Source organism: Siphateles boraxobius, unplaced genomic scaffold (genome assembly GCF_051911475.1).
Source record: "Siphateles boraxobius isolate OS27281-9 unplaced genomic scaffold, OSU_SipBor_1 8, whole genome shotgun sequence".
Classification (NCBI taxonomy): Eukaryota; Metazoa; Chordata; class Actinopteri; order Cypriniformes; family Leuciscidae; genus Siphateles; species Siphateles boraxobius.
Genome location: NW_027509208.1, coordinates 4408817 through 4422683, shown reverse-complemented (window position 1 = coordinate 4422683; position 13867 = coordinate 4408817). Strand labels below are relative to the sequence as shown.

The 13867-nt window shown below is 39.4% G+C and overlaps 1 protein-coding gene across 1 annotated transcript; it reads left to right on the top strand.

Annotated features, from left to right (window-relative positions):
• The first annotated feature begins 1350 nt into the window (after positions 1 to 1350).
• Positions 1351 to 6364, top strand: mycn (MYCN proto-oncogene, bHLH transcription factor). Its single transcript, XM_077221167.1, has 3 exons — positions 1351 to 1565; positions 2197 to 2844; positions 4643 to 6364. Exons 2-3 carry the CDS (start codon positions 2202 to 2204, stop codon positions 5362 to 5364), a joined length of 1365 nt encoding a protein of 454 aa, XP_077077282.1. The 5' UTR covers positions 1351 to 1565; positions 2197 to 2201; the 3' UTR covers positions 5365 to 6364.
• Positions 6365 to 13867: the final 7503 nt, after the last annotated feature.

Here is a 13867-nt window from a genome sequence, read left to right as displayed (position 1 = left end):
CTCCCTTCATACACGGCGGCTCCATCATTGGTTTCTTTTCATATACAAGACAATCCTGGGGAAGACACATCTCTATCATCTGTCATGTCTTCTTCATGCCGCTCATAACACTTATCACACAAGATCAAATAATTTTATTAAGTTTAGTACGGAGGAGCAGAGCAGTGAGAGGCGCTTCACGGCCCCGGCAAGTTTAAAAGGCTGCATTGCACTGTTATTATTCATACTGTAACATTCGTGTGTTCGTTGTGTCAAGTTGCAGTTTGTTTGAAATAACAAACCTGTTCACCCGAAGGAAAACTCAACGAAGTTCTATTAGAAGACATCCTGTCATAGCTTTTTGGTACATAACAGCTACCGTAAATGCAGCACGCATTGGAAAAAGCGAGTCGCTGGAGAGCACAACTCGTTTGAATGCAAAATACAATTTCACCGCTAGATGTGAGAAATTCCTACACAATGTCCCTATAAGCAGAATCTCCAAAACAACTTAGTTGACTCTTGTTCCTGCTGACAATCCTGAACCATATTTATATATACTTAAGCACTTTATTGTTTTGTTTTTTGTTTTTTCCTTTGCTGTCTACCTCTCTTATTTTAATAGCTTGTTCTGTGTGTAATGTGTATGACTATGTAGTACAGTTGTAGTATGTTTTTTATTTATGTCTGTGGCCTCTTGGCCAGGTCATGTTTGTAAATGAGAAGTGGTTCTCAAACAGTTTACCTGGATACATAAAGGGTTAAATAAAATAAATAAAAAATACCTCGTCCGTCCCACATGGCGGCAGACGTGAGTCGACAGACACACTGGTGATGTTATGCGGATCGGCCGTTACCTCACTGACCCGAACAATGAGAAGAGATGCTGCTGACTCGCTCAGATTCATTCACAACACACTTCATCCTGTTTGAATGCTTATATAGTGTACAACTACATTTATATTCGGAATAAAGCCAGATTACAGGGTACAGAAAAAATCAAACCCATTCAAATTTAAATCTGCTCCAAGCCCTTAAAAGGACAATTCATCCGAATATAAAAATTCTGCCACCATTAACCCACCATGTCGTTCTTAACGCTTACGAAAACACAAAATGTTTGGAAAAATGTTGGGGACTGACAGTCTCTGTCGCAGTTTACTTTCATTGCCTTTTCCCACACAATGAAAATGAATAGTGACTGAGATCTGCCATTATGTCCAACATCTGCTTTTGCGATGCATTAAAGAAGTCATAGGCTACGTATTTTGAACATGTTGATGACTTTTATTTCTGGGTGCGCTATTCCTTGATTATCGGCAAATTAAACACTTTAGACAAACCAAAACAATGCTCCTTCGAAAGAAAATCACACAGCAAATGTCCCACAAACGCAAATACCTCGCCCAGAGCTCCGCCCACCGGGGGAGGAACCAATACATCGCCTAAACGCCAGCAGCGAGAATAATACTTCACAGTCCGAAATACAGAAGCGACAGAACAGTCTTCAGTGGCCGCGGTAGATGTGCGACTCCAAACGGGAGGCACAGTGACTGCGATAAAGAAGGGACAAGACACACTCAGAGGTAAGACGCCCAGGTCTTTTAGTGTCCACTAGCTGGTTTCATTTACGCGAAATTTGATTTCTGAGCTATTTACCTGACGACTTGTTGAAGGAGTTTGTTTCTCGTGCTACAATTACAGTCCAAAGTTTAGCGAGTTAATGAAAGGTATCACAATAAACAATGCAGAGAGGACACTTCAAAGACATCTTTGACTTAGCGCCGTCTACTGTAAAGAACTAGCCTATATTACAGTAAATAGTAATTTTTTTTGCACGTTACCCCCAAATGTCTTCGTTAGGACAAAGGCTCTTTTATAATTCTAACACTGTTATTATTTTCATTATTTAATAATGATGATGATAGCCTAATAATAATAATAATAATCATCACAAATCTTCATGAGCTCTTCTATTAAGAGTTCGTGCTTAATGCAGCAATTACAGTTCAAACTTTAAATGAGCTAATGAAAATGTCCACACAGTGAGGACGGTGAGATGACACCTAAAATACATCAGAATGAGAGTCTTTAATAAAAAGATGTTGTGTTAGCCATTTTCCCGTTTTACCTCCAGTGTGTTAGTTGGGACAATTTTTTAGAAAAAAAAATTAAAAGCTGTGGTGATTCTAACACATCGGTTTTTGTCTTTCACAGGGAGAATGCCAGCTAAAACAATGAACTCCGATTTGGAGTTTGACTCCTTGCAGCCGTGTTTTTACCCGGACGAGGATGACTTCTACTTCTGCAGACCAGACGCTGCACCGCCTGGAGAGGACATCTGGAAGAAATTCGAGCTGCTGCCCACTCCTCCTCTGTCCCCGAGCCGGGCAGCGCTTCCAGGGGATCCGGGGGAACTGGGTGCGGTGGCTGAGGATTGCTCGCTGATGGGCTTTGGATTAACGGACCCGTACTGGGCTTCCGAGCTTCTGCTTTTACCGGAAGACGATATTTGGGGGGCGCCTGACGGAGACCTCTTCGGCTCAGTTTTGGATACTACGGACAATTCCATCATCATTCAGGACTGCATGTGGAGCGGCTTCTCGGCACGCGAGAAATTGGAGCGGGTGGTGAATGAGAAACTCGGGAAAGCCGTCTCTGCTTCTACCGGTACTGAAGCCGGTAAAGACACGACAGTCAAGCCCCCGGAAATGAGCCACTCTATACCGGAGTGTGTGGACCCTACCGTAGTTTTTCCTTATCCAGTCAACAAAAGAAACGGGAGCAGCAGCAGCCAAAGTGTGACACAGCAGAGGAGCCAACCACTGCCTCCAGTCATTGCAGAGGAGACTCCAAGCGACTCTGGTAAGTGTCTCCTTACATGCAGTTAATGTAAAGATAGTAGTGTTGAGTGTTCGCACTAAACTCTATATGAAAAAACGTTATTAATAATTATGAGCAGCAGCAGCAAAGTATGATGGTGGTGATGCTGCTGCGCTGCTAAAAAGTTTGGCAGTCTGGCCTCGTTTGTAAGTAGTTATTGAGTTAATTGTTGAAGATCATATGACAGACCCTGAATCGGATTAGTGTGTGACATTCCAGAGTGTCTTTCACACACAAGCGCGCGCGCACACACACACACTCAGTGGTAGTAGTAGTAGTAGTGGGCGGTGATGAGGAGTTTATGTAATAGGCTACTCGATCTGCATACCCAGTAGATGGCGGTAATATTTGATGTTGTCCGTGATGTCGAGCCATTTGGCTGATTAGCTCTTGGTTAAAGATTTAATGCAGAGAATAGCGTCACTGAGCCATATTAAATAGGAAAACATGCCCTTGTCTGCCATCCATTAATCCATGGGAATTTATTAGGTCATTGGATTTGGTTTCTTATGACATGCAAAATTGTTTTGAAACATAAACGTTATTTTAATAAGTATTATTTTATATTTAATTATGTATTTATGTTTCAGATTGAGAGCTCTTAATGGTATAAAACCACATGCTCAGATGTTTGGGGTGTGTGAGTGAGGGCAGATTTCATAAAAGCCAAGCCCCTAAATTCAGTGCCCCCCAATAAGTCGCTTCCCTTCTAAATGAGGACTTGTTTCAAATGCAAATCCCAAACGACAATCACACGTGGGTGAGAGAATAAGAGCTGGCACTGGGCACCAGCATGTTATAAAGGAGGCATGCGAGTGCATCTACGAGAAAGACAAACCCCCCTTCCTACCCATTGGGCTAAGCTTGGCAGGGCAGAGAATCTTCCAGGGAGGTGCAGTGAATGATAATCACCAGAAAAAAAAGACGAGGAAGGAAAAAAAGAGATGATGGGTCATTTCTCTTTACAGGGTGACGGCTTTGAACAAGCTGAGCCTTTCCTCCAGCTGTCTGCTTGGCTCTTCTCCAGGGCAGCGGCTTAAGACACCATCAGATCAGTGTTACTCGGCAAAGCCCGCGAATAATTGGACCACACGATTACTATGCTAGTTTTTCCCGCCTGTGCTGTTATCCCTTTTCGCGGCAAAGCAGTGGAAAAGGGGAACGCACTGACTGTCTGTGTTCTGTTGGAGACTAAATTGCCTGGTTTGGTCTCTCCTTAACGCTGGCAGACGGTTTCCTGTAGGGAGTTTTTGAAGTGAGAGGCTGTGGGCTCCAATAAATGCCAAACAGTCTTCATGTGTGGCTTAGCTGATAATCACGTCCATTATCTCATAAACATAGCTCTCGGGCGTCACACTGAGGACATTTTGCCATCTAAGCTTACAGTAACTTGAAATGTGTCACCAAAAGGCACCAAGCGAAATGTCTAACATGACAGCAAAACAGCTTTTTGTAAGAAAATATGACATGACGAAATTCCCATATACTTGCAAACCCCCTAATTAGACGCCGTAAATAGAGGGTGTGTGTTAAAGTACAAAGTCAAATCAAAGGTGGTCCAGTCTGGGAAGAAACCAGCTCCTCTGTGTTTGACAGAGCGTGTTCAGATGATTGCATTGAGCAATTGTCTCATCTGCCCACACAAAGACATTAACTTGTGCACACACCCAGAGAAAACACAGGCATGTTTCCGTTAAGAGCGCTTGTTCATACCTGTGTACCTCCAGCGGAATGGTTGCACAACAAACCTGCTAACCTAAATCTCCTTCTCTTCCTCTAGATGATGATGAAGACGACGACGATGATGATGAAGATGATGAAGAGGATGAAGAGGATGAAGAAGAGGAGGAGATCGACGTCGTCACGGTAGAGAAAAGGCGTTCCATCACCAGCAAGGTGAATGGCACTGGCCTGTCTGCCGTCTCAAACTCTCAGGCGTCCACAGGAGGGCGGTTGGGCTCAGGGGTGAGCAAAGCTCCACAGGAGCTCATTCTGAAGAGGACAGCGACAGCCTCTATCCACCAGCAACAGCATAACTACGCAGCCCCATCCCCTTACTCCGACCAGCAAGACGTACCTAGCGCTCCCCCGAGCAAGAAACTCAGAACCGACAACAGCACTACTCTAACTCTACGCACTGGCAAGAACCAGAACTATTCCCCGAACTCCCCTACTAACAGTGTACCAGGACAGCGGATGAGGAAGAGCGATTCCAGCAGCCCGCGATGTTCCGACTCGGAGGACAGCGAACGGCGGCGCAACCATAACATCTTGGAGCGCCAGCGGCGCAACGACCTGCGCTCTAGCTTCCTCACTCTGCGCGACCATGTGCCTGAGCTGGCACGCAACGACAAGGCGGCGAAGGTGGTCATCCTGAAGAAGGCCACCGAGTACGTCAGTTCCCTTGAGGCTCAGGAGCTCCGACTCCAGCAGGAGAAAGACAGATTGCAGGGCCGACGACAACAGCTCCTCCGCAGGCTCGAGCAGGCCAGGACTCGCTAACCCTAAACGCTCATTGGCTGAATGCCTTACGGCTAATGGTCGGCGTCAAATGATGAACGACAAAGCACTAAGGCTTACAGCCCAAAATGAATTCTAGGGACACTCACTGCTGACACTTTTTTGCACATTTTTTGACGTCAAGAATGTTTCAGGTTTACTTTGTCACCCCAATCACAACGATGAGGGAAGGTGCTTACCGGTAAACCCAACTTCCCCTTAATGTAAAAGACCCTTATGAACACAGTTTTCAATACCCGATTGGGTCGATGAACTTTGCGTTCACGCTCTTCCTGCAAAATGGACACCAAGCAAATGACACGAGACACTTCGAATGGCTATAATCTCTCACACCTCACTGGTGCTAGATCTCATGGATGTACCTCTGCGCACCTTGATGTCAGACACTTTTGTAAATAGATTAGATTTTAAAAGAACATACACTCAGTCTGCCTTGTTTTTGTATACGATTATTGTCTTTTGGTTTTTTTTATAAAGATGTCAAAAGCTGCCAAAAACTAGACTGGAAGTTTATATACCTTTAACAAGTACTGTAAGACCTCAATTTTGGAGGATTTTTGTAATATAAGGACACATTGTTTTGTTTTTGGATTCTTTTGTCTTATAATCTCTTTGTTATGACACGCTTTACTAATTCCTACATTTATGCTTTAGTGTGCTTCTGATACATACTAAATTTGATACTTATATTTTCGTATGAAAATGAGTTCTGAGTAGATATCACTTTATCCTGTTTTTATCCTTTTTTCTACCTTAATTTCTTTTGTACAGAAAATTCTTTCTATCTCCATTTATAAGGCTTCTATACTTTACTGTCTTTCTCTTTCTTTGTTTATATATTTGTAAGTATTGGGTTCATAGAACTGGGTCATTGGAAAAAAAGTGTTTTTTCTCCTTTTCTATAATGTACATTGAGTGCTGCGACTCACGGCACTTTGAAATACCTCATTTTGAAAAATAAATAGACATTTTGAAAACAAAAGAGCTTGTTGTCAAAGGATGGTGGTGTTTGAGTCCTGTCAAGTATTGAGAAACTATACGCTGAACTGAATTTCAGACATGCTTGAAGCCCCTCTGTGGGCGGCAACATCCATATTTCAAACAGCCCTGAAAAAACTTGCTAAGTTATGACTTTCAGGGGGATTATGATTTTGAAAGCAAAAACCCACAGTTAAATCATATTGTCAAATAAAAATACCCATGTCACTCATTTGAAGCATAAACAAGGAGCTTTCCAAGTGTGGTTTTTCTATAGGATCACGTTTTGTGTGTGTGTGTGTGTGTGTGTGTGTGTGGGTGTGTGTGGGTGTGTGTGTGTTTTCTATTCCAGTGGGGACTTCAACCTGAATGCACAAAGACTCATGGGGACTTGTGTCACCGTGGGGACCTAAATTGAGGTCCCCATGAGGAAACATGCGTATAAATCATACAGAATAAGTTTTTTTGAAAATGTAAAAATGCAGAAAGTTTTCTGTGATGGGTAGGGTTGGTGTAAGGGGAATATACAGTTTGTACAGTATAAAAACCATTACATCTATGGAGAGTCCCCACAGTAAACCAGAAGTGTGGACTGGTAGGGCCTACTGTAAACTTAAATGGACTAAATTTGAATCAAATCTATATACTATATTTTATTTTCCATACAAACCTCGTATTTTCTGCATGTTTTGGGGCCTTTTCCCCTCTTTTCTATTCAACATTTCCTGTTTTTCATTCGTCAAGCCTTTCTCCCTCCATCTGCCTCGCTATGAAGAGAGATCTGGTTGACCAAGCCCTCTCTCACAAAGGAGAACGAGTATCTCCCTCGTAATTCTCTCTCTCGGCAGGGCACATCCACATGCACTTTCAGACACTCATACACAAAAACAAACGCTGGCGCACACACTCTCGACGCGAGTGGATAAGAAAGCGTGCGCTGCGCACACTCAGACTGGCCCCCCTAGCTTCTTACCTCATTGTTCTGCACGTTACCATGGAAACTGGAGCAGCTGCAGCGTGGCAGACTTGAAGTGCGAGTGTGTTTTATTCTATTTGTGCATGTGTGTACGTGCGAAGGGTATGTTGGGGCGTCTTTTGTGAGGAGGGCATCGTGACCTGTGCGTCTAATGTCCTGCTGGACTGAGAAACTGGTTCGTGTTTACTAACTTCAGTCACATGGCCTGGAAGCTGACAAAGCCCCGCCCACCAATGTGTCACAATTAACGTTTTTCTCTGGTCCAGCTTAAACTGATATAATTATAATTCTGCCCTGCAGTACATGCTACAGGAGAAAGAAGGTTTTGCAGGATACACAGAGAATAAGAGACTATCGATTATAAACTGGACCGTCTAGACGGTTTGGTTACATAACAGTCTGTGCTGTATGTGCGTGTCTGCGATGTTTGGTCCCCAGGATGAGGTAACCATGGGACCCCACTGTGCCATCTGGCCCATGGCTTATCCTGCCTGGTTATGGAAAAAAACAAAAACAAAGCCTTGAGCTAAGACAATAACACACCACCATGTGTAAACTGATAGTCTTGGTCACTGTACAAAACACTGGTTGTATCTTATTTTGATTTTCAAAACTGAGATTTTGCACAGATATAGGGTAAATCTGGGTAAAAATCATTTGGATTTTTTATTTTTTTTTATATTAGATATGCAGCTAAAATTTATAGGAATAGTTCACCCAAAAATGAAATTTCAAAAAGTCAATGGTGCCCCAAATATTGGTTACAGACCGAATTCTTTTGTGTTCAGCAGAACAAAGAAATACAGGTTTGGAACAAACTGAGGGTGAGTAAATGATGACAGAATTTTAATTATCTGGTGATCTATCCCTTTAACTCATGACATAATAAAAAAAAATTCTACACACAATAATAAATATTTTTAAAAATTCAATATCTCCACTACATATAAATAATTAAAAACTATGTAACTAACTTAATCTGATTGAAATAAAATAAAAAAGACATTTGTTTACATTACATTCAGTACATTTTGAGATAAATAAATAGTATATACATTTGATTTAAATAAATTATTAAAATAATAAATTCTAATCTAAAATAAACTGATTTATACATTAAAAACAAGTGATTAAAGTAAAAAATGTATACATTTAATACATAAATTGATTAAAATCAATAAGCAAAATTTAAAATTTAAATAAATAATACATCTAACAGTAAAGTACTGTGGCATTTTAAAAAAATGAATACTTTCCAAATAATATTTTACACATATTTATAATATGAAGTTTGAAGTAGTCTTTTTATATACAAAACATATACGGTAGCTGCCTTTAACATTTTAGGATGGGGGTCGCATGAGGATATTTGTGGGTCCGTGGCATCTAAAAGTTTGAAAACCACTGCACAACACAATAAAAAAGAAAATAAAGAAATGTTGAATGCTTAATTGAAAACATACCAATATTCATCATTTATGTCACGTGTATGTTCTTTTTTTTTTCTTCCTCAAACATGAGTTATTTCTCTCTGATTGATATGTACTGGCCTAAGACACCATGTTGAACTATAATAAACTTGGAGACGACGGCTCCATATTATATGACTGTATGATTGTTTATGGTATGGTTAAATATGTGTGCTGAAGTTGAATCAGTCTAGGAAGGGGTTATGAAGTTCAGTCAGCGGAAATCTGTTCAAAGCACCATCAAAACCCATCGACCATAAAATGCTCATAAATTCGGAAAATGAAAATACAATAAAACACCTTAAATATAATTGATAAACATAACATTAAAGTGCTCTAATGTGTAAATACATCTGACATTTCGTATATTAATGTTTATGATTTGACTTTTTCCTTCCCTTTCAAGACAGAATGTCAGATACCAGACACAAAAGCTGTTTTGGTTCACAGTTTATTTGTATTTTCTCAGCACAACATTAGACAGCATTGCATCACACTCTTGTGTCTGTATATTCATTTAATGTGCTTTCTCGCTTCTTTTTTCCTGCAGATCAAAATCTGGATACCTTACTATATCTTCCATAATTTGCCAAATAAATACCAAATAAAAAAAATATAACAAAATGTCAAAAGCTGAATTTTCAGCAGCCATTACTCCAGTATTTTGTCACATGATCCATAAGAAATTATTCTAATATGCTCAATAAATAAGAAACATTTTTTTTATTATTGTCGCCGTTAAAAACGATTACGCTCATGCAATTATTTTTTGAGGATACTATGATAAAACATTTTTTTTCCGAATTCTTTGATAAATAGAAAGTTCAAATGAACAGCATTTACTTGAAATATATATTTTTTGTAACAATGTAAAAGTCTTTAATTTAATCCGTGTTGAATTAAAGTAGGCCTATTCATTTCTATAAAAAAATATACCCACACCATACATACACACATACACACACTTAACTTGAGGATAAATAGATCCTCTGGTAGAATATTGTCCTCTGGAATGTTCACACGGCAGCTGCATTCGACAGAATAACTGTGCCGTGGCATATTTCAGTGTTAGCCTGTCAATCATCTATATGTGTGGGGACCAGCGCTTGTTGTGGAGTAACAGGATGGACAGCATATGGAAAACTGGAGACTAAAGACAGGGTTTAAAAAAAAGCCAAAGGCACAACAACATGCTCTGATTCTTATCAACCAGCACCGTCAGAAATGTTATAATCCTTATAACATGCAGAGTTGCCACCCAAACAAAAGGATGCCTGCTTTAAAAATGCCCCTCACTGGATGGGCACTGTCTCCAGGGGGGCAAGAGGAGAGGGAGGGGGTGCCATCTGTTCTGGGTCAGGTGCAGAATGTGGTAATATGTGTAGTGTTGTAGTGAGAGAGAAAGAAGATTCATGTGTGATCAAACTTTACCAGTGAGCAATTACCATACAGATGGCAGTGCCCTGTACCTTTCCTCACTCTCTCTTCCCTTTTCACTCCCTCAGAAAATCATCCATTACGTTTTCTTTTTTAACAAATTTTCATTTTAACCTCCAGCACGTGTGCAAACACAGCCTTTCATCCATGACACAATGAGTCTGACCTTAGCATCACACCACAAACCCACAGGAACACACATATACACACAAAAACACACACACATGTCTGGTTAACTATCTTTGTGAATCTCCATAGACTGCATATTCTGTATACTTACACTAACCCTACCCCTAATCCCAGCCATCACAGAAAAAAATACTTATTTTTACATTTTCAAAAAAAAGAAAGAAATCTGTATGATTTATAAGCTTGTTTACTCATGGGGATCTCAATATAGGTCCCCGCGGTTACACAAGTCCCCATGAGTCAGTGTGTATTAAGGTTAAAGTCCCCACTGCGATAGAAAACCATGAATACATACACACACACACACACACATAAATAGAAGCAGCACACCCTCCAAATGCTGTTGATTTCAACTAATGTTTTATTCTGTTCCTGTCAGAGCTGCACCATGATGATTATTAGTGTTGATTACTTTGCGATTTAGTGCTCAGTTATTACCAATTATAACTGGTGCTCAATTATTAATAATGGTTCTAATAATTATCAATGTTAATTGCTTAATATATTTGTGGAAACTGTGATGGATTATATGATGATTAGAAAGTTCTAAAGAAAGGCATTTATAATAGAAATATTTTGTAAAATTACAAATGTATTTATTGTCACTTTTGATTAAATGTGTCCTTTCTGAATAAAAGTATTAATATCTTTCTATATTTCTTTTTTTCTCTTTTCTTTTTAAATCTTACTTATCCCTAATTTGAACCATAAATTAAAATCTGATTAAAATATTAATCATCAAAAACTGTTTTCAACTTTGATAATAAAATAAATGAGCACCTTGAGCACCAAATCAGCCCATTATGATTTTCAAATGATCATGTGACACTGAAGACTGAAGTAATGTAATGATGTAATTGATGCTGAAATGTAATTGATTCAGTAATGATGCTGAAAATTCAGCTTTGCCATCACAGGAATAAATTGCTTTTAAAAAGATATTAAAACAGGAAACAATAATTTTAAATTGTAATGATATTTCACAATATTACTGCTTTTATTGTATTTTTCATCAGATTCATCAGCAGAAGAGACTTTTTTCAAAAACATTAAAAGAATCTTAATTATTCCAAACTTTATTGTATATTATGTAATCGCTGTAGCCATAATGGCAATTATTATTCCATTAATTGTGCAGCCGCAGTATATTAAGTGTTGATATTGATCATCTTGTTTTCGTAACATTAACAAGACTAATTTAGCAGTTCTGTTGAAATGATGACCTCATTACACCATCTAAACTGTGATCATGTCCAGTACTGGTTGGTCCATAATATGTACTCCAGATGTTGCCAGGGGATTTTAGGGTCATAACTCAAACTACCCTGTAAAAAAAACTCTTACCTTTTGCCCTGAGAGTAATGAGCGCTACACTATATGTGTGTACTTTGTGTGTCAAAACCATCATTCTTACACAAAAGTTTGTGTACAAATGTGCTTGGTCTGATTTGTTATTTTTTTGTCACTGTATAAACTAAACTTACCATTTCTGAGAACATTACGGCAAATTACACATAGCCGGGTCCTATAGCTTAAATAAACCACCAGGACAAATGAGTTAATTCAGCAGCACATGCTAAATGAGACAGATTATGAGCCACAAAATGAAAGATACCATTTCTAAAGATTTTTTTTTTTACATAAAAACCCCATTTTGAAGCAAACATCTTTACATTTTAAAAAAGGGAGCAGAAGACTCCTGAGAGGTCTGACCTTTCAGAACTAAAGATGAAATGCCCATTTCATGCTAATTAAAGTCCCATCTACTAGGTGTGATCTCTGTGACCTAACAGAATAGCACCTTTAACCTAGTGTGAGACACACTTATGAACACTCTGAAGCGGGATGATATAGCGGACTAGAGATGGCACAGGCCTTTCAGCATTACACAAGCCTGAAGAGAAGGGCAGAGGTTAGGAAAGCAAGCGTAACAATTCAGGGCTGGTAGGGGGCGGCGCTATTGTTCAAATGTCCTGATCTCTCCGGCTCTGACAGTTATCTGTCTGTTTGATCACAGAGAAGAAGTTGGAGCTTCTCAGACAAATGTAGGACAGCCCTCAAAGGAAATCAGCATAATGAACCTCAGTGAGGCGACTGAGTGCCATTAGTTTAGTGTGTGTGTGTGTGTGTGTGTGTGTGTGTGTGTGTGTGTGTGTGTGTGTGTGTGTGTGTGTGTGTGTGTGTGTGTGTGTGTGTGCGTGTGCGTGTGCGTGTGTGTGTGTGTGTTGTGGAACACACTAACACACTCAAGGGCAGTGATTTAGTGCTTCATAAGTTTCTTCACTCTATTGATTAGTACCGGTACATTGTAGTTGTAAACAGATTTTCTGAAAACCTTCCTTTTTGGCAATTGTTTTGTAGTCGATCAATTATTCAGTAGATTTTATTTATGTGTAGGGTCCCAGAGACCCCAGTGCTATAACATACAATATAATTACCAATAATTTTCCCTTTAAATTATTTTAACATGAACTAATGAAAACCCAGCGGACCGAATAAATAATAAAAAATAATATATATTTAATCAATTAATACAAAACATACATTATACAAATCAAATAAATAAATTAAATAAGAAAATGAATTGTATTTATTTAAGTTTTGACATTATAATTGAGAACATTTGAAACAGGGTTCTGGTGTTGTTTTCGGGGTTTTTTTTAGGTAGGGTTCTGGGGCCAAACACATCACAGAGGTTAATTTTTGAAATGTGAAATAATATGTTGCCTATTTTGCCTTTGCATGTAAAAGTAAACACAAAGTAATGCATAAATAAATAAGCGGATCATATACAGACCAGCAAATTGATGATTCAACTGCATCCAGTTCCATATGTGAAAACAACTATTTCTTCTGGGGTTGAGAGGAGAATATAGGCCATTACCAGCCTGTCAGTCCTTCTGATGGATCACAGCACAATCTAATCACAGACGCCTGGTACCCTCACCGCACACATGACACGAACACATTCGCCCAATTAAGAGAACCTCAAACAAATCCAGATTAGTTCAAGTGCCTTATTTTAAGGGATCTGTTTCTCTTCCTGACCCCGTTCACACAGCATCAAAGACGAATTATATTATTTTACGGTGGACTCCAGGCTAGGTTGGTAATCATTCATTTGAGACAGAAGTCCAGGCCGAGGAGGGCAATATAAGACCCAGCTGATAACATATACTAATTCAACTAATTAACCTTTCTTTCCTCATGATTTTTGTTAAATCAGATTAATGAATTAGCATACTTAATTTGAAGTGCACATCCCATTTTCCCAGCTTAACAGCTGTTGAATGTTAAAACAGCATTGTTGAACATTTAAATCAGCAGTCATAATCAAATCGCAGCGACCTTTTTGGATTCCATTTGCATATTTCCCAGCAGTCAGCAACTCCTCTTATATGACGCTCAAGGTTAATTGTGTTGGAATCGCAGTCAT

Coding starts and splice junctions, on each gene's coding strand:
- mycn (XM_077221167.1), top strand. CDS start 2,202: ATGCCAGCTAAAACAATGAACTCCGATTTGGAGTTTGACTCCTTGCAG. Junction 2,845..4,642: donor GGAGACTCCAAGCGACTCTG/GTAAGTGTCTCC, acceptor CTCTTCCTCTAG/ATGATGATGAAGACGACGAC.